The sequence below is a fragment of the Paramisgurnus dabryanus genome, chromosome 13, assembly GCF_030506205.2.
Source record: "Paramisgurnus dabryanus chromosome 13, PD_genome_1.1, whole genome shotgun sequence".
Classification (NCBI taxonomy): domain Eukaryota; kingdom Metazoa; phylum Chordata; class Actinopteri; order Cypriniformes; family Cobitidae; genus Paramisgurnus; species Paramisgurnus dabryanus.
In genome coordinates this window covers 4,636,237-4,658,231 of record NC_133349.1, presented here as the reverse complement: position 1 = coordinate 4,658,231, position 21,995 = coordinate 4,636,237, and the positions used below count along the sequence as shown (strand labels likewise).

Genomic DNA, 21,995 nt, shown 5'->3' with positions numbered 1-21,995 from the left:
CAATCTCTCTGTCATCCTCGTCCTCTCATCTCTTTTCTCTGATCTTTCCCCGTCTCTATCTCTCTTTTGATCTTTAGATTTAGAAAGTGTTTATAACCGCTCATTTCAGACCTTACTGTGTGTAGGAGGTGGTGTGCGGGGTGGGCTTGCGTTTCCGGAACATGTCCTGCTTTGTATCAGACGGATCCAGCGAGGGGAAAAGCAGCATTGTAGAGGAGGATCTGTGTTCTGGACTGGAACAGGCCGTTGATGGAGATAAAGACATTGTTTTGGAGGAGACCTGCACCTTACCCTGCCCTGGTAACACAGTAAAGTGCTGTTCACATTGGGTTTAGGGTTCATTATTGTTTGATGATGAAAATGAACACAATTGATGTTATATAATGTGTTAAAGGGCTATACAAAATCCACTTTTACAAGGACATAAATGTGTGAACACAACCACCCTACAATAAAAAAATCCACATTCTCCTTCTTTTATAATCCCCATTTAACCAAAGCAGTCTCATTAGACATGCTGTTTTGATTCTGTTGTTAATGTGACATCACACTGATAAAGCCCTGCCCACAGCCACAGACTTACTGGTTATTTTTACCCAAAGCTTTACTAAATTTGTTTGTTAGCACATTGTAGCGCTTATGCGGCTAAATAGATCTATTTTTAACCAAAAGCGCTCATTGTATGTTGGTAAGGAAGTGAAGAGCTGTAGCTCATTTGCATTTAAAGGTACACACATGAAAACAGCGCTATTTTTGTGCTCTCACCCAAAAAGGGGCATTTTGGAGTTTTATTACAACTTGTAAAAGTGGGCATTGTGTGTGCCCTTTAATTGATATGAGATTGTGTGACTCAGATTGATTTCAGCATAAGAAAAAAGTCACAAACTGTACATCATAAGGTTTAATTTTCAGTATTTTCACTATTCAGTACAGTTATATGAATTAAGTTTTTTATAAGGTATTTAGTTTCGGTTCATGTATTATGTATTTAGTCATAAGTTTCTGTTCAGGTTTAAAATTTAAGATTTTGTATTGTTTTGCGACCACTTTTTCCTTTGTAAAATTATATAATCTTAACTCTAAGGGGATCCGAAATATTAAATCTTGATGACGTATGCAGTCGACCAAAGCGACTTCCGGATAACGCACCCGAAAACCTTTTTGGGAGTTGTTAGCTTCTATAATTGACTACTGTACTTGCTAGTAGTGGAGAATGGGACACAAAGTAACACTTTTTGACTTTGGCTCTGTCATTCCAAATTTTTTAAGTTAGATTCATATTTTTTTTACACAATCAACACACACACATCTGATGCTACAAATGAACACTTAAAGTTCGTTTGGGACCTACCGTTATCATACAATTACACCGAAAGTGACAGGAGTGCAAACGTGACAACTTACCCCATACAACAAAGGGTTTGTTGTAACACCTGCTAGAAACCTTGGTCAAAAGACAAATAATTCAATAAATCTCTGTCTATATACCAAAGGTGGATATTAGTTATATATCTGCCTATAATAGATAGATATCCACACATTCATCCATTCATGATACTTCATCTAACCATCTGTGTGTTATGCATCAATGCATAGTAGATTAGAGAGATTTAAGACAAAAAAAATCATAACTGTGAGTTATTTTCCCTGATATAGTATTAACAGTTATCAATTTGATTAATAGTATTTCCATTGTTTTTCATTTCGTTATCATTGTATACACAAGGCTTAATTGTAACACTGTGTGAAAACTAACCCCGCTATGTAAAAATGTATCAATCTATCAGTTACTAGGAGTTGCTGACATGAAATGTCTTGAAAATGACTTGAAAATGATGTTATGTTTTAGGTAACAAGACAGTGATTTAAATAACATAAGGTTGAATTTAGTAACGTACACACCCAACTCAGAAATCAAAACGAAATTTACTTTTATGCCTCCAAAACACTCTTTGATCAATATCTTAACCAAAACACATCGAAACTTTTCACAAATTCAAAGGAGATCTTCTGACAGTAAAAGCAAAAGATCAAAAGCACAGATTCCTCTGCCCTGTATAAATATGTCAAGTAGCCGTTTTACAATTAACCCTGTGTTAGTTTGTGCCCGCTCACTTCTACTACTGTATAGTAGAAGTACAGTATGGTAAATTACGTTTAGATATGTCATCTTAAATGTTTTCACTGCTGTAAGCATGTAGCTGTCTGAAGATCAGCTCTTGTTTTTTAGGTGACTGTTACCTGATGGAGTGGTCCGACTGGAGCCTGTGTCAGAGCGTCTGCGTGAAGGGACAACTGTTGGACTTTCCTGCAGTTCAGGTGCGGTCACGTGCCGTTATCGCTCAGGAACCAGAAAACATCGCTCAGTGCCCCGATCAGGAGTGGCAGACGCGGCCTTGCAGCGGTGAGAAACCACCCGTTATCTACATATAGATATAATAAGACATTGCATTTGAAATGTCTGGAATTATTTCACAAATCAAATTTATAACATTCACTGGGACAATGAGACTAATAATGATATTTTAAAAAACTTGGAGGATATTGCTAAACCTTACCTTACAACATGCAGTATAAGACATATTTTAATGATCTCAGCCTTTTACCGTACAAAAATCGCAAAAAGTCATTCAATCATGCCGGTCAACTTCCCTCTGACCCAATAAATTAAACCTGTCTGTGATGATGTGTGATCTGTCTGCTCCATCTTCATCAACATTCATACAGGGTTCCCACGGGTCCTTGAAGTCCTTGAAAGTTTGTGAATTCAAGGACCTGGGAAGTTTTTGGAAATATACATACATAGGTCATTGAAAGTGCTTGAATCTATTTTATGCAAGAATAAAATCCATATTATTCCCTGTGTAGTGTAGGATAATATCATAAAAATTCTAGACTTTTTAATCACACGTGATAAACTGTTCGCTTTAAATGCTTAATCTTCTGTATGTGAATGTTGATTCACACCAAAATGCTTTTTTGCATAGTTGTGTTTGACAAATAAAAACGTCTCGGGTTACGTATGTTAATGTTGTTCCCTGAGAAGGGAACGAGACGCTGAGTCTCCCTTGCCATACTTCCTGCATCCCTGTAACGTCGTCTTTGGCAATATTTCAGATAGCGAAATACTTCCTGGCTCCCGCGTCACCCTGTCTTTGTCGTGAAGCCTCACCATTGGTTGAATTTGATATACACATTCAGACGCACTTACCCCTGGAGGCGTCCCCAAAGTGTCACCGCAGTGACGCAGCGCGAGTTCCTTTGAAAGGGAACTGTAACATTGTATCTTTAAAAGGTAACACAATGTAACCTTGCTCTCACTTGAAATGTGTCCCCACATTTAGTCCTTGAATTTGAAGGTATTGGACCTGGAAAGTCCTTGAAAGGTCCTTGAATTTGAAGTTAATACTGTAAGGTGTGGGAACCCTGTAAATTCATGAAATAATTGTGTGATTAAGAGATTATGATTGCAGTATATACAGTATATTTTTATTGTTTTAAATCTTTTAGATGGTGAATGTTTCGAGTACAGATGGATGAGCGGTTCTCAACTCATCTGGTGTGAACGCTCAGATGGATTAAATGTAACAGGTGCTGTATAAGTCATGTTAATGTTTTATCCTAAAGACAGATGCTGTCTTCGCAATAAAATCCTATCATACTATACATTTTTATAGTATTTTGAAGCAGTATAGCTGCTTTGAAGCAATGCAGCATTGTTAAAAAGTGCTATACAAATAAATCTGATTTATAGTTATGCACTTGTAAGACGCTTTTATCCAAAGTGAATTACATTGCAATTAAGCTAGGAGCATGTTGACTACTCTAAAATATATCCAAATTTTATTTCTATAGTATTGTCCCTTGAGAAAATATACTAAAATATGTGAGGGGTGTCTCACTTTTGTGGCATACTGCATATATTATGTAGTATACAATGCACGGTGCAGTATTCACTTAGTTTTCTTTTCAAAACAAGAAATATAAACATAACGTAAACGTAATAGTATACTAAATTATGTGAAATCCTAATGAAGTCTGTTTTTCTGGTAGGTGGATGTCCTCCGACCCGACCGCCAGGGTCAGATCAGTCATGTGATCCATTTTGTGACAAGCCGCAGTCATTCTGTTCTGAGGTAAATGCAAGGGGATTCTGGGATTGATGTAATTCTGATAAGCAGGTTGTGTCTGTATCTGCAATTTTCGTAATGGAGCCAGTAACAACAAGTGAAATCTCTGAATGTCATACACTTTACTTTTTACTTATTAAAATTGACTGGTTGATCAATAAGGAACTGTACTGTAGTAGAATATGTTATTCAAGTTTAAATGTATAAATAATAGTCTGTCCTTCTTTAAATCACGTGCAAGTCACCTTTAATTTACCTTTTACCTTTATGCATTTGGCTTTAACACTTTTATCCAGAGTGTCAGTTCATTGCAAAACATACATTTTATTAGTAATTGTGTTCCTTGGTGTTCAAACCCATGATCTTTGTGTGTTGCTAACGCAATGCTTTACTAATTAAGCTTCAGGACAAGTCAAGGGAAATCTCCACATTTACCATTAGAAGTCTGTAATATCTAAGGCTGTGGTCTCCAACATGAGTTGCCCACCAAAGTACATTCAATTTATAACATCCATTTTAATAATTATATATTACATATTTTTATATAAGCTTGGCTTATTTTATGTATGTTAACATAATAAATGATGAAACACATCAACAAGTAAAACAAAAATAATAAACAAAAAAGTAGCCCTCCAGATTGTTTTATCCATTGTGGCCCTTGCTCACAAAAAGGTTGGAGACCCCTGCTTTAAGGGTTACCATACCTTTTACCATTAGTATTTATATAAGATGCCAATCTTATTTCCTCAGTAGGGTAAATATTAAGGGGCGGTTTCCTGGACAGGGATTAGACTAGTCCTAGACTAAAATAAATGTAAGAGCTGTCCAAACTGAAAACAGTTTGCGCTGACATATCTTAAAATACACCAGTGCCCTTTGTTTTGCTTCAAAATGCACTCAAGTAATGTTTTTTAAAGGATTAGTCCATTTTCTTAAAAAATAAAACACACAGAAAATGTACTCCCATAACATTTTACATCCAAAAAGTTGATGTCTTTCTTTGTTCAGTCGAGAAGAAATTATGTTTTGTGAAAATAAATCCAGGATTTTTCTCATTTTAATGGACTTTAATGGACCCCAACACTTAACAGTTTTAATGCAGTTTAAAATTGCAGTTTCAAAGGACTCTAAACGATCTCAAACGAGGCATAAGGGTCTTATCTAGCGAAACGATTGTCATTTTTGACAAGAAAAATATAAAATATGCACTTTTAAACCATAACTTCTCGTCTTCCTCCGGTCCTGTGATGCGCCAGCGCGACCTCGCGTAATGTCATCACGTCAAGAGGTCACAGATGACGTATCGAAACTACGCCCCAGTGTTTGCAAATATGGAGAAAGAGGACCGTTCCGACGTTGTTGTATGTCGAACACAGCCAGAGGAAGAAGAAAAGTTGTGGTTTAAAAGTGCATATTTTTATTTTTATTGCCAAACATGACAATTGTTTCGCTAGATAAGACCCTTATGCCTCGTTTGGGATCGTTTAGAGTCCTTTGAAACGACAATTTTAAACTTCATTAAAACTGTTAAGTGTTGGGGTCCATTAAAGTTCATTAAAATGAGAAAAGTCCTGGAATGTTTCCCTTAAAAAACACAATTTCTTCTCGACTGAACAAAGAAAGACAACAACATTTTGGATGACATGGTGGTGAGTAAATTATCTGGATTTTTTTTAAGAAAATTGACTAATCCTTTAATGAAGCATGTTTGTTAAAACTACTTATATTTCATAATTAAACTAAGGCCTAGTCCTGGCTTAAGCTTAGCCCTGTCCGGGAAACCACCCCTATGCTACCATAATAAACACTGTGGGGCGGACAGGCCTTACCCTAGTCCCAGATTAAAATGCATATTTGATCTGTCTTAATTTACAACACCTTGTACTGAAATATCTTGACATATGTAAGTGACATTGTTTTGTCTCAAGATGCACACCAGTATCATTTTTTGTAAGATTTGTTTGTAAAAACTACTTAAATGTCCTAATATAATTAAGGCCTAGTCCTGGATTAATCTAAACCCTGTCCGGGAAACCACCCCTATGTGTTTTACATAAAATTGTGAGAAGATTTTAGGTTTGCCATCCACCCCAATACTTGAAACACACTGTAAACTTATTTCTGAAATCTGATTGGTTGATTGAAATGTTGTCCCAGGGTTGACATAATGTTGCCCTGAAGACCTCAACCACTTGGCAAAATCAGGAGAGCCACATGCTTTTATTGTGCAGTACAAATATTCAGGTTCAGAATGAAGGGAGTGTGGATTTATTTGTGTGTCTCTGCTGCCCCCTACAGGAGGGCCTGTGTGTGTGCGAGGAGGGTTATACTGAAGTGTTGACTGCTGAGGGACTTATAGAGCAATGTGCACCAATCCCAGTGCTCGAAATCCCAACGGCAGGGGACAAGAAGGCCGATGTCAAGACCAGCCGAGCCATCAACCCCACCTTTCCCACTACGGTCCAACCCGGCCGTGTCGGGCGCACTTGGTACCTGCAACCCTTTGGACCAGGTTACGTTTCAGTTTTTTGTGTTTATATGCACATTTTAGCATCTTTTTGTTTTGAATTGCGCTGAATTGGCCAAATAATGCATCCATTCATCACTCCAATGGGTTAATAAAAAATGTATTTTTAAAAAGAAGCTGATTAATATTTCGAGCTTATTTAGTGATTGATATTATTGTAAACACAGAGATCAGCAACCGACATATTTCAACGCACTGATCTGATTCATAATGTTAAACTTGCATGTAAGTCAAAGTGATAAGATCAGTGTCTGTATGCTATCTGATGTTTTTTGTGTTGTCGCTCCTCCTCTTATATCAGACGGTAAGCTGAAGACATGGGTTTACGGTGTGGCGGCAGGTGTTTTCGTCCTTCTGGTCTTTATAGTGTCCATGATTTACCTTGCATGGTAAGAGCAACATCTCTTTCCATCCGCTTCTTCATCACCTTTATGTTCCTCATTTGCTCCGCACATTCGTTCTGTCATGTTTTTATTTAACCCATCGTTCATGCCCCCCTCATCCATTATGAGCAGCAGTTATTGTGCCATCCGCCGGTCACTCGGGACGCCAGCCTCCGCCAACGGTGCGGTTGTGTGGATGGGGCAGGATGCCCACGAACTGACGTACACCTGCCCTGAGTGTCAGCAGCCTGGCCGAGAGTCGAGAGGCAGTTAAGGGCTTCTGATATCTTCCAATCACAACCTCCCGTGCCTCCGCCTCACGCTGCCTTATGTTTTGTCTCAACCCTGCATGAGCCGCCCGGGTACGCTGTCTGTAGTTTTATTTTATAAAGATACTTAGTGACTTACTTGTTAGGAAACATGAATCTTATAAATCATTTGGGAAGTTCAGTTTGCAGTGAGCATTTGACAAAGGTAACAACCAAATAACCCTTTAATGCCAAATTTATAAATGTTATTAATATAATGAATAAATATGCATTGCGACAAATGAAACTATATTATGCTCCTTCTGGTAAAAAATTGGTCCCAAGCTGTAACTGGGGCAGTACGCAGTACTAATATGTACACATTTGGTACCAATATGTACCTCTGAGGTACAAAGATTAACTTTTTGGGTGCAAATGTGTATTTTTACCAGCCAATTGATAGCTAGGGAATTATAGACTGTTTCTTCGTCGATAGTTTTTAGTGTAGAATGAAATATATAGTTTATAATTTATAACCAACACTTTTGCTTTGTTTAATGATACGGATGATTTTTGTTACTCTGTCCCATTGCATACTGGGATATTGTTCTCCATGAGAGGAGACGATGCGTGTGATGTATAAAATAAGGCCAAAATAAGAAGCACAATGCCTTAACTCTTTCCCTGCCAATGACGAGTTTTTATGGCAATCCATATTTTCGCTATTATCCACTAGGTGGCGCTCTTACGCACCTTATAAAACACTGAGGGCCCTATCTTGCACCCAGCGCAATTGACTTTGTCAGTGACGCATGTATCATTCGTATTTTGCACCGGCGCACAGCGGGTTTTTCCCTCCACAGACGCACGTCGGCAAACTAGGGAATGAACTTGCGCTCCATGGGCGGTTCAGCGCAAAAAAGGAGGCGTGTTCCGGCACAAACCATCCCTGATGCTATTTTGCAATTTCAAAAAACAATTGCGCCACTGACCAAAAAAAACTAAAGTCTAAAGTCAGTGGCGCGTTGCGCGTGGTTCATTATGCTATTTTAAGGGCGCATGCTTGATCATAATGTATAGCGTGCACAACGCGCACACACTTTGCTTATCTAATCTACACAGATGCAACAGTTATTTTTGCAAATCATAAATTGTTACAATAAAAAATATTAACACATGCGATGAGGGAAATCATAGTGGTGAGCATTGTGGTGATTGTTTTTTATTTATTGTGTGGCTGCGTTAAAAAATTCTCATGTAAATAACGATTAAAATATTTTCATACATTTTTGTGTGGCTGTATTACGTTTATTTTATGTAAATAATAATTAAAATGTTTTCATAAGAAACCTTAATGTATATAAACTTGATTTTTAAGTGTACTTTGGGGTTGGAGCTTGCTTGCGTTTCTTGCGTCCGATTTCAAAGCCCCCAAACCCTTTCAGCTGTGAGGGTGGAAGCAGATCTGTGTAGAGGCAGATTCACCTCCCGTTACATGGCGTGCCCGATTTATGCTGGCAAGCTTGGGATTCCCCCGTCTCCTGACATCATTGTAGCGCTTGGCGCAACGATGGGGATGCCAGCTGATGAGACAATTGTGGCTATTTCCTCTCACGCCTGTTTAACCGACGCTGATTTGGGCGGGTTTCTCCTATTCCCATACAAAACAACTTCTCTGTCTTTGACTGCTCTTACAAGAACGTGGGTCTCCTCGGCTGTGAACCGCTCCTGGCGTGCGCCTGGTAAATCCGTCATAATAATAGCAACCCGCCATGGAACTTGCACCCTTGCGTTTAAAGGGAATGTTGGATGACGTTCTGATTGGTTTATTTGACGTTACGCCCAAACCACACCTATGAATAATGAACCTACTTCAGACCAACCCCTTATTGATTTGCACCTGGCGCAAGAGTTATTTCTCCCGCCGGGAAAATAGCAACAGTGCCCAAGATCCGCCCACTTCGCACTTGATCGTTATGCCCTGAAGCATAAACCGGACCAAAATCAGCAAAAACTTTGTGTATGTTTTTATCATCGTTCTAAGTCTGATCTCTAACAAAAGCTCTAAAATTTGCTTAAAATTTGTTATTTTTGAAGAAACATACCCATATTTGAGAAGTGATAAAAAGAGAACAAATTAAGATAGGATGATTTTTTTTTTAAGCAGAGGGTCTGTTCTTTCATTTGATATATCGTATTTTTCTATATTTAAAGAACCAAATGTGGTAACACTTTACTTGAAGGGCTGTTCATATGACTGACATGACACCTTCATAATGATGAAATGACACGTGTCATGAACATGAAGGAGATTTTATGACAGCAGTCATTAAGTGTCATTTGTTCAATTATGTCATTTTGATGCAGAGACGACATTATTTTAACTGTCTTTGTTATGACAACTTGACATAAACCAATACATCATAACTTGTCATAAATCTTCATAAACATGACATAGCAGAAAAATGATCAGACTTAAGAAACTACCTAACTTTATGGGTTAACATTACATTTAAATGTCATTAAGTGTTAATACTATGTCAATTAATTTTAAATACCTTAACAAAATGCAACAGACACGTCAAAATATTATACTTAATGTATGTGCACAATACATAAAAACACTGACAACTAACAAAACTTGTTCTTCCTCACACAGAGGATTCTGACATAGAAGAAAAAAAATAACAAAACATTTAATTAATTTAATTTAATGTATTTAACTTTGCAGTGATATGGACCCAACGCTGCATGGCTTAACCCATTATTGTACTGTTTTCATTTAATTTTGAGTTGAGTCTTTCTCCAAATGCATAAAATATCATTTACATTTATTATTATTATTATTATTATTATTGAATGATTGATTTTATTTGTTAAACACGTGAAGGAAACTTAAAAAAAAATATATAAACTGAAGAATATTTAAGATGTTGTTATAAAACTATTTGACAGAGTATTAAAACTTAATGACATTTTAATGACAAATTATATTTGAACCGCTGTAGTTGAGGTCAATAAAAATATTTATGATGCTGTTATAAAACTATATGACAGATTATTATTATTAACACTAAATGACATTTTAATGACAAATTTAATTTATATCAGTGGTAAAAAGTTGTCAGTTATGTTATCTTGGTAATGTCAAGTTGTCATAACAAAGACATCTCAAACAATGTTATCTTTGCATTAAAAATTACATAATTGAACGTATGAAACTTAATGAGAGTTGTCATGAATGTGCATAAAATCTGCTTCATGTTCATAACACGTGTCATGTCATGATTATGAATGTGTCATGTCAGTCTTATGAACACCCCTTCAAGTAAAGTGTTACCGAAATTTTTTGGAAAGCATTAAACTTTTATGAAAATCAAATGTTAATGCTGGGGCAGAAACATTTAAAGATGATGCCTTTGTTGGAAGCTTTTACTTTAGGGACAGACAGCTGCAGGACTAGTTTGCGGTGTTAAGCTTTAGTTTTTGTTTGTCATGGCACCGGTCAAATTTCATCTTAAACCACTGAACAATCACTGAACATCCTAATTTCTATCATATTTTATTATATTTTTTGTTTTCTCAGTCTTTCTCAATCATCTTTTTAACATTGCATTTAAAATTTCCTATTTGTATTAGTTGCACAGTTCTGTAAAGTTTTGAAGTCACAAACGCATGTAAATGAGTGAGTGAATCAATCCAACTTTGTGTGTGCAAAAGTGAATTTAACACTCGCCATAGTGTGTATGTGGTCATTTTAAAAGTATTACACCAGTTATGAAATAATTTTTCAATATTTGTTTTAGCAAAAAGCCAAAGAAACCTCAGCGAAGACAAAACAATAACAGACTGAAACCTCTGACCCTGGCGTATGACGGTGATGCTGACATGTAGCTCATCCTGGAGACCACAAAACATCATCAACCTTCTGCAGATGTGGGAATCTCAACAAAACACAAATGTGAGATTAACAAAAGAAACTCATTCTTCAAGTTTTGGGAGATCAGTACTGGACACTTTGCTTAAATCCAACTTACAAGAAAAACATTCATGGATCACCGGAGATAAAACAAAACTTCACGCTTGTTTCTACTCTACATTCTCATTCTGAAAGAGCCTTTACAATAACGCCTTTGTTTCAGTTCATTATTGTGCAACTACAATCAAGTTTTTGGTCATCTGCGATTGGTCTGACTTCTCTCTAGGATTTTATCAGCGCAATTTTTTGGTTTCCTGTTTTTAGGAATTTTTGAGGAAGGTTATTGCATAAACAATGTCAACACATAAACAAAGAGAATAATAATAAACTCTTACTTCAAATATCACTTAGATTTGCTCACCGAACTTTTCGAGAAGCGGCTTTTCTATGGAAAGTGAAAGTTTCCAGACAAATCCTGGTTTTCCTGGATCTCCGTTCTGATTCCAGGTTTTTGTGCACTATATTAGTGCAGCACCGTTTGCCATTGAACAATGTCTGAAACAACGATTCTTTAAGAAAAGAAAACATGAAACACAATGATGTGTATAAATAAATCTCAGTCAGTGTTGGAATCTTTAAAGACCTGATGTCCTTCAGTCATCACTTATTGTGCAATGTATCATTTCTATAATGTGTCTTCTTGTTTGTTTTTAGTTTTACATTACATAATTTATATATAAATATTTAATTGGATGAGAAATGGTTGTGCCAGTATAATGATGTTTGGTGGGCGCGGGTTATACATGTGTCAAGACAATGGGTCTCTTGATAAGACCAATCATTTCTGCCTTATTATTGATTAAGAAATATGGAAGGTGTCTCAGTATTGTTGCCAAATCCTCACAAAACAATGTCATAGGTCATACAAAAATACACTGCCCCCAAAATGTATTTGAACACTTCAAAATGCCCATATATCACAGTTAGTTGAATCTGCAGATACATGATGCAAAAGCTTCTCATAACATAACATAAATAATTTTTAGTGGCTGTATGAAGTTAGTTTCCCTGTGTGAAGGGCAAATTGCTGTCCTAACAGAGTAACCTCAGGTTTATTTCTTCACATTAACTTGTTGAACTAATAGTCGACAACCAGAAACTATCCAAACCTGTTGTTTTATCATTGATGTGTTGCTTTTAAAACATGCTTGTGATTTAAAATAAAATAGCACATAGAGTTATCTAATACAATGACATTCATGACTTAAGTATGCAAATTCTTTTTTAGGGCCACTGTTCGTGTGTAGCACTTTGGTCTGACCAAAAAAATTAATTAATTTTATATATATATATGGAAATATATATATGGAAATATTCAGGTCATGGTCGATTTAATGTCAAAAACTGTCCCAATCTGCCTAAATTCACTCTGTATAGTACATAAGGATGAAATGTACGTTTCCAAAAAGTATTTTTAATAAATTATTGCTGTTTGATATATATAAAAGCTTAGATAATGAAATCTAAATTGGATTTGAATTTAAAAAGCAATTATAATTGTAGCCTATTCATAAAACAACTTGAATACCATAATATCATATGTAATAGATACTTTGAATTGATCAACTTTCTCATTATAACCCCATTTATTCAGTTTAGTGTGGCTCATTTCGCCTGGACGTCCTGCTAATAGCTGGTAAAATAGTTTTATTTGTAAATAAATGAATATTCATTTCATCCTACGAGTTATTTTTTATCGCACAGAAATGTTTAATATATATTGCAAAGTGATATCACAGATTTCTTTTTTTTTTCATGTTGTAAAGTTTCGAGGTCTTTTGTACAGCTTGTTTATGTTTTATGATGACCTTCAGAAAATAAATATTCGTGTATTATAATGTGTTAAGAAGATTTCTTATGATTTATTTATCTTTATTTTGCTCTTCTGGTATAGACCATTTCACAAGATATAAACAACGCTGGTCCAGAAGCACTTCCTGTTTCAGGTTTTTAACACTAGATAAACGTTGGGATAAAATACAACCAACAGAACATATACAGTATAGAACATCTTAAAGATAATGATATATATATATATATAAAATAAAAAAACACGAAACGGGAAGTGTTTTGGACCAGTGTTATTTACATCTTTTGAAATAGTACTGCACTGTCAGAAAAAAATGTTTCCAAGCTGTCACTGGGACAGTTCGCAGTACCTTTAAGGTACTAATATGCACTCTTTGGGTTTAAGGGTACTGCCCCAGTGACAGCTAAGGACCATTTTTTGACAAGTGTGTAGGTGAAAATAACCCAAACTTGACTGTGGTTTTCTGTGCTGTAGTGTTAGTTTTTCATTCCATGCGTTTGTTGGGAATCACTTAACTGGTTAAAATATCTTTGGAGTACAGTATATCAAAAGTCCGATTGGACAAATGTTTGTGCCTGACAGTGGTTGTACTCTCAGTGATGATTAAACCATGTTGTAAACCCATTTGGCAATGATAATCAATGGGCTAAGAACGAAATAAAAAAAACATGTTATTTTGTAAGATAAGTTCGACTTATCTTTTATTTTGGGAAATTACCACAAATTCAGGACGACGGATACATGCAGTATTTAGTGGCACAGTTCGGTTTGTATGCGTGTCATCCCGCGCCTATGCGTCCGGTTACCGGAGGCTGCAGGCGGTCATTGAGTGCGCATTAATATCGCGTAATTGATGCTTCTATCGTGTTGTATTTGTTTCTTTCATTTAATTCATGACAATTGTTTTGATGTTTAAAAATGGAAATTTTAAAAATACAGCCACATCCAGACGCGTTTGAGTGGGAAATATGATGTTTGTATGGCTTCTGTAATGCATACGCACACAGATATATATTATAAGTGTTTGTTTCTGAGACATTTAATTTGGATTTGGATTATTTGGTACTACACTTTTTAGTTTGCCTACTTGTTTTACTTTAGGATTGAACCATTTTTTAGTTTGTCTATGCCTTACATAGCTCCTACTGTGCACTACTTTTAAATCTCTGTAACTTTAATAAAACTGAATAGGTCTGTTGTAAATAAAAAAATAAAAAAAATGTCAATGGACGGACCATTTTGAAATATAAAGCTAACTTTAGCCATAACTAAAAGATGCCTTTCAGAGTTAACTTAAATTAATTTCTGACTTTTTTAACTAGAACTTAATGTCCTCGAAATAAGTGATATTAAGACACAGGTGTTATATTTTATCCAGTATATTATGACACAGATGATGTGGAGATGAAAATGTACTGCGCAGTAGGAATAACACTATTAATGAAAGTTATTATAAAGTGCTATCGAGATGGATCAGTTCACTCTGAATTCATAGGCGGGTCCACCTCCGCGTGTGCATCTGTCAGTATTAGATGGAGCATAGTGGCCATGTGGCAGAGAAAATCCATTCACCACCAAGAAAACCTCTTTCCTAATGAAGTTCCTTACTGAAACTGACATTTCTACGGAAAAGTTAGCGTCACAAACCTGCTGGATGATGAGGATTTTACACAGCTGGACATTTCTTACGATGATCATCTGCATTTATGGGGTAAGATTATGCTTTATTTAATAATTCATGTTGAAATGCTTGTATGTCGTGCGATGTAGTTGTTGCGCGTTCATGTGTTTGGCTGTTTGATGTTCAGCACCACGGACAGCGACACATCAGAATTCCCAGAGGAATTTCTAATCGTAATTTGGGAATCAGTCCTCTTAGGATCCTAATGGAGTGAAATAACATCTAATCAAAAGATCGATACTAAGGGAGGAGTATACGTTTTAAACTATAAAATCTGGAATTTGACTTCTTATGCTGTGAATCTTCAAAACATATTGGAAAATGAGTTAGAGTTTAAGAAAATGACGGAAAGGGAAGATTGATGTGTCTTAAATCGTTATGTCCATTAAATCAAAGTAAAAGTCAGATTTTTTTATTATGAAAACGGATGCGTAAAGACACTTCTGATTGGATGAGACGCCTATTTTCGCTAAGGTTAATAAACTGTATCATATAGCAAAATAAATATTGTTTCACATAATATTGCTGAGTTTGTTATATTCTGTCAGATAAGCCATATTTTAAAGAGACATCTTGGACAAATCAATACTAAGACAATTGTGTACAATACAGAGAATAAGAAAATGCAATATAAATCCAAGCAAATGTTTAGATATTTGTGAGATATGTTTATGATTAATACATCTTTGTGTGTGTGGGTTCTGTGATACAATAAGGTTGTATTTGTTAACCATAAGAAATATTGAAGCATTTTAAAATCTTTGTTAATGTTGGTTAATGGCAGTACGATTGTTCATGTTCACTGTGCATTAACTTATGTGACCAGTTTTGATTTTATAACTGTATTAGGCTAGTAAATGCTAAAATAACATGAATTAACATTGTAGTATCGTGCATTTTTAGTTGAATGCATTAACTAATGTTAACACATACAACCTTATGTGTTACAATACAAAAAAAGTGTTGCTGTTGTGTAGCTGTGGGTGTTCTGCAGTACCCATGTTGAAGGCTGATGTCCTGTGTTTAGCATCAGATGCCTGGACTTCTCACTGGACACCTTCAATAATTCAGTGTTCCACTATATTGTCAGCTGGAGAAGTTGTGTTGGGTGTTGATGTGTCTCTCTTGCTCTCCAGTTCTGCTTCGTCTTTTCCATTCACCCTCTCCCAATCCTGTGAGGTCTAGCTCGCACCTTAGACTGAAGATCGATTTGTCCCTAATTGAAATATGAGGCAACGGTGCTCAAGCCTCAACAGGATTATTGCTTTTTTATATAAATATAAAATTGTGACTGTAAGTGTCTGACCTCTGGAGATAAAGATCCAATAGACGAATTCTGTGAAAGAGCTATTGGATTGATATTATAAGTTTCGATTTTTTGGAGTTTCTGTTTTTTCAGCCGGCCAGGTTGAATGGATTTGACAATGTTCATCTGATTATTGCATACAGAGAGACTGTTTGTGTTATCACCATTAATACATGACGTTACATTGATTTATTTACTGATATTCTCCATGCTATCATGGATTCTTTTTCAACTTTAGGTTGAAGTGGGCTCTCTCTCTCTTTCTCTTTCTCTCTCTCTCTCTCTCTCTCTCTCTCTCTCTCTCTCTCTCTCTCTCTCTCTCTCTTTCTCTCTGGAAATGTTTCTGCTCAGTTACAGTATGTCAAAATTTCATGCTTGAATTTTATTCCCCTTTTTTTTATCTTGACTGCACTGTAGAAACTGAAAATGTGCAGTTATTTCTACTCTCTTACTCTAAAAATGATTATTTTAACTCTTACCCCGCTATTGACGAGTTATCTCGTCGGGTTATCTCATTATTTTAACTCTTTCATCACCATTGACAAGTTATCTTGTCGAGTTAACTTGTTATTTTAACTCTTTCCCCACCATGGACGAGTTATCTCGTCAAGTTATCTTGTTATTTTAACTCTTTCCCCACCATTGAAGAGCTATCTCGTCGAGTTATCTCGTTATTTTAACTCTTTCATCACCATTAACTAGTTATCTCATCGAGTTATCTCGTTGTTTTATCTTTTTCCCCACCATTGACGAGTTATCTCGTCGAGTAATCTCGTCAATTAAGAGAAAACTTTCCCTGCCGATGACACTTCTCTGACGAATTTTTACAGTAATCTGTAATTCCATAATTTCTATAGTTATACACTAGGTGGCGCTCTTACCCAATTTATAAAAAACTGAAGCATCAACTAATTCAAAAACCTTTTAAACTCCGTGTATGTTTTGATCATCACTCTGAATCTGATCTCTAACAATTTTTTTTTACAAAAATGCAATTATTTCTGCTCAAATTTTGGTATTTTTGAAAAACCTAATATATAAAAAGTTATAAAAAGAGAACAAATGAAGATAGGATGATTTTTTCCCAGTTTTGTTTGTTTGAAAGCAGAGGGTCTGTTCTTTTATTTGATATATTTGTATGTTTATATATTTATAGAAGATTTTGTGAAACTTTTGTGAAAACCACAAAATAAATGCTGTCGGGCTAGTTTAAAAAAAATAAGGCTGGTGGGGAATGAGTTAATTGGGGCAAAATAATATAATTAAGTTGATTTGATCAAAATAAATAATACTTTTGACTTCAAACCATTTTAAATGTTAATGTTTTAATTACATACAATGTGAACATTACAATAGGTGAAGCCTATTTCAGATATGAGCACTGTTTACAGTTCATAATAGGATTTATTAAGGTATTTTATTAGTTAAGTCTATTACATTTTTTCTTTTTTTAAATATTGAAAGTTACACATTATAAGACACTAACATTTCCAGTATATACATTGTCTAAACCAGTGGTTCTCAAACTTTTTGTCGTGCGGCCCCCCTTGTGTACAGTGCATCGCTTTGTGGCTCCCCAAAGAAAATTTATGACATGAAACATTCTAAAACTTAAATTTGAATTAAACAAAATACATTAAATTGTACAATGTAGTGCTGTTAGTTAGTAGTCTTGTTTTTCTGAGGTTTCATTACAAAGAAATTATGAAAAAATAATGTATTTTATAATAAACTGGGGCCACCCTGGCACCATCTCGCGGACCCCCAGGGGGCCACGGCCCCCAGTTTGAGAACCACTGGTCTAAACAACACTACATATCAGTTTTTAAACTATACAACCTTAATAAGTTCGTTGCTTATTAATTTTATGCATTTAAAGTAATGCGTTGGAAAACTTTTTTATTTAGAGTATTGGTTTGGATTTAGGATTCATGAGATATAATCACAAAACACAAGTAACTACCTTTAATTACACACCTATTATGTGCTGAATAAGTAAACAGGGCTTGTTTTTGTTACTTTTTTTAAAAAATTCACTAAATGATCCACACAACATCATTTTGGTCTCTATGATATTCCATCATAACCAGCCTTGTTTACAAGCATTACGTTACGTGATATGTTTTAAAGTATGTTTGTGATTATTACTTCTCTATAATAGGCTTTCAGAATAGAAACTCGGAGCTCAAACACCTTGATCATATTTATAACCGCTGCTTGAGTCTGATCCATTAGACCAGGTTCCTGTAAATCTGCCTTCGGAAAGCTGTAACCCCGCCCAGTGCTGTTCTGGAAAACTGTCAGCCTTTAGATGAAGTTAATTATGTTTCACGGCATTCTGTCAGTAAAGCCGCATTTCTTACTGTATTGTGTATCATCAAATGTAATGCTGAAATGTAAATGAGTCAAACGAGAGAGGTTTTTTAATGCCGCCGTAAATTATCTCATTAGCTGATCGCTGCAGGGGACTTGAAATGAACAGTGCTTTTTTCTGACACCTCTGTTGCCAATTTTTATGTCATTAAAGGTATCGGTCTGTCTCTCTGTCTGCTTGTCTATCTGTCTGTCTTTGAGTGAACTATTTCTTAAGCAGTACTAAGGGCTGGTTTCACAGACAAAGCTTAAAGGGGTCATAAATTGGCTTACTTTATTATTTTGTACAGCAAACGACTCCAGGCCAGATCCGCACCGGATCCACGCTGAAGCCAGCAGCTCCATCGCAGATCTGGTGCTGATCCGGCCCGTAGTCATCTGGGCTCTGTGATCCACTTATAGCATGATGCTGCGTTTACACCAACCGCGTAAAAACCCATCTTGAACAGTTTGAATGCATTCGCGCATGTAGAGCGTGTAGACGCGCGGAAAAAGTTAGCATTTGACGCACGTCATAGGCAAAATTAGGGCAAGTGCTATGCGGTTGTCTGTTTGCAAGATGACTGATATTGATCGTGCATTTATCGAGAGAGTTACCGGTTTGTATTTGGAAACCTTACTACGGGGGGAAATAAACGGCGCGGGTCGATAAACGTCACGTTGACTCAAAAGTGAAATGTGTATTACAACTTACCAGGTTGCCCAATGTCCTCACTGACACTCTTCCAAACGAGGTCCTTTTTATTCCTGTCTCCTCTATAGAAATAAAAACTTGTGTCGTATAGCTCCGGGTGACTGCTTACGGAAAATATCAAGCGTTGGTTGAATGAGTGACTACGGCGGGGTTGCCACCACAGCAGCAAGCAGGCTCCTGATTGGTTAACGTGGCGCAAAATTCCGCTAAAGTTCAAATTTTTCAACTTGGGCGTCAGCTGCAAATTCGCGTGAACCACAAAATGCACAAAAATCATCATTCGCGCGTACCGCGCACAACGCGCAATTCTCAATTCCTCATCCGCGCTGCGGGACCTCCAGACGCACGTAAACGTGTCTTCACATTGCCTTAACATTGAAATCACTCGCGCTTCACGCCTCTACCGCGGTTGGTGTAAACGCAGCATTAGAAATGTTTTTCATAAATAGAAAGCCTCTTTTTTCTTTTCCTCTACATTCCTTTGTATTGGGCGATTTCATCCATGCGGCAGTAAACGCCATCTCCGCTAAACACAATCAAAATGATATAATGATATTAACACCAGCGTTTTTTTTTTTTTTTAAGTTGCCAGCCAGCGCCAGCATTTTTCATGATTTTCACAAAAGTTTAATGCCTTTTCAGAAAATTTTCTTCTTTAAATATATAAACATACAAAACAATATATCAAATGAAAGAAAAGACCCTCTGCTTTAAAAAAAAAACCCAGTTTCATTCTACCTTCATTAGTTCTCTTTTATCACCTCTCAAACATGGGTAGGTTTCTTCAAAAACACCTCATTTTTGTCACTTTTTTTAGAGATCAGATTCAGAGCGATCTTTCGGACATCCGGCTGCTTGCCCTAGGGTGAAACTTCTCGGTTTTATAAGTTGCGGAAGTATAGCGGATAATAGTGGTATTGTGGAAAGCCAGAAATACTTTGAAATGGCAGGGAAGTGTTCTCTCTTAATTGACAAGATAACTCGTCAATGGCGGTGAAAGAGTTAAGTGAATGCTCTCGGCACTTACAGTATTATAAGTTCATCAAATACCTTCACTTCAAATCTGCTTAATCCCCGCCTCAGGCCATTCAGAAACACAGCTTTGTTGGCAGAATCCGATAAACGCCACAGCAATTTTTCAGCAAAGTCCTCTAAGTGCATGGAAGATGAATGACGACGAATCGGTAGATTATAAAATGAAGTAAACAGAAGACAAGAGTTATAAATGCATATAGACAGTTGGTGGCGGCATTTTAAAAATACAAAAACATGATCGTCTTCTGTTCTGCCCTTTCAATATGAACTGAAGAGTAACATAAATAATGAACAATACAGAAAACATACAAAGAAAAAGGACAATCAAAATAAAGACGAAGGTGGGAGTGGGAAGTAAAACATTCTCACATGAAAACCTATAATAGGTACCATAGTATTTACTATAGTAAACTGTAGTAATTACATGTCATCGACCCAAAATGCATCATGCACGACAAATAATGGCGCCTCCACATCTTAAAATCAGTATTACATGTTGGGATTCATTAAAGTAATTAACATCCATTGATAGAAGCACATTAAATATTTTGAAGCAAATATAAAGCACTAAACCAAACAAGTTTTCTTACCCAAAGGTTATCTTTAAAACATATCAGTGCAATTGTTTAGCCTCAAGATGCACATCATTAATGTTTTTTTTTATTTGTAATGCATTTGTAATGCATAATCCTGGCCTTAAAATCAGTATCCAAAGTATCAGAAATCTTTTCTAGCGTTGCTTTAACCCAGCGTAAGTCAAGCCGTCTTGCCCTTACACATCCTTTTGATCTTGATATCGATGGCCAGAATTCAATTATTCATTACAGGTACCTCTCTGACACGCTTTGATATTCTCAGTACCTGTTTTTGGATTGACCTTGCGCTGACCCCTGGTGTTGGACATGAACAGTTCTTTGATGAGTGACATACTGTAACAAACTGTAATATTTGGATTATTGATCAAAGAGAGAACTTCTAAAATAGCTGTCTTGTAAGACAGATGTGCTTTTAAATCATTTTGCTCGGGGTCAAGGAGGGAACCTTTCAACAAAGTGTCCTCGGTTATCTGTTGAGAGTCTCTCCTTTGTGTAAAACCTGCAAATGTGGACTTACACTATTTGTTTTGTTTTCCTCAGACCGAAGGAAAAAGTCCTTCAAACCCCCAGTATCCACAAATGGACGGCTCGAGGACTAAATGTGCTGACTTAGACCCAATGACAAGTCCTGACTCTACCCTCTCCGATGATCTCCATCCATGTCCTGAGCAGGAGATCTGGAGCCCTAACCTGACCGAGACGCACCCATCCGGCCAGCAATCCAGAAAACGGCTTACAATGAAAAGCGTTAAAGCTAAGAAAATGTTCGGTTGGGGAGATTTCCAGTGCACTGTGAGGACGGCGAGCCTTAACCTACTGATCAAAGGGAAGATCGTAGATCACGGCAATGGAACGTTCAGTGTTTATTTCCAATACAACATGACCGGTGGAGGGAACGTATCCGTAGGCCTGGTTCCTCCGACCAAAGAGGTGGAATTTAATGGGACGACACAACAATCAGTTGTGCACTCTGTGGAGTCTCGAATGTTTAACTGCCGAGTAGAACATGAGAGGCGGGAAAAAACTCAGAGGAGCTCACGATGCTGGTTTGACCCTTCGCAAAGCTGCGATCAGGACCAGACCCACAGTCATGTCTCGTGGCTCTGTTCCAAACCGTTTAAAGTCATCTGCGTCTATGTATACTTCAACAGCCTGGACTACAAACTGGTGCAGAAAGTCTGTCCTGACTACAACTACCATAGTGAATCTCCATACTTTCCTACTGGATAA

General features: G+C 36.6%; 2 protein-coding genes across 2 annotated transcripts in view; both read left to right on the top strand.

Moving 5' to 3' along the window:
* The window catches only part of thsd7ab (thrombospondin, type I, domain containing 7Ab), a 153,186-nt gene extending 140,072 nt beyond the window's left edge, over positions 1–13,114 (top strand). The window contains exons 23-29 of the mRNA XM_065298878.2: positions 126–300; positions 2,231–2,404; positions 3,511–3,591; positions 4,054–4,136; positions 6,432–6,645; positions 6,962–7,049; positions 11,098–13,114. Of these exons, the coding sequence (XP_065154950.1) occupies positions 126–300; positions 2,231–2,404; positions 3,511–3,591; positions 4,054–4,136; positions 6,432–6,645; positions 6,962–7,049; positions 11,098–11,185 (903 nt within the window). The 3' untranslated portion in view covers positions 11,186–13,114. The remainder of the gene's footprint in view (positions 1–125; positions 301–2,230; positions 2,405–3,510; positions 3,592–4,053; positions 4,137–6,431; positions 6,646–6,961; positions 7,050–11,097) is intronic.
* Positions 13,115–20,300: 7,186 nt separating this feature from the next.
* Positions 20,301–21,995, top strand: LOC135717760 (neurexophilin-1). The gene is made up of 2 exons (XM_065239939.1): positions 20,301–20,318; positions 21,306–21,995. The coding sequence occupies exons 1-2, from the start codon at positions 20,301–20,303 to the stop codon at positions 21,993–21,995; spliced, it is 708 nt and encodes a 235-aa protein (XP_065096011.1).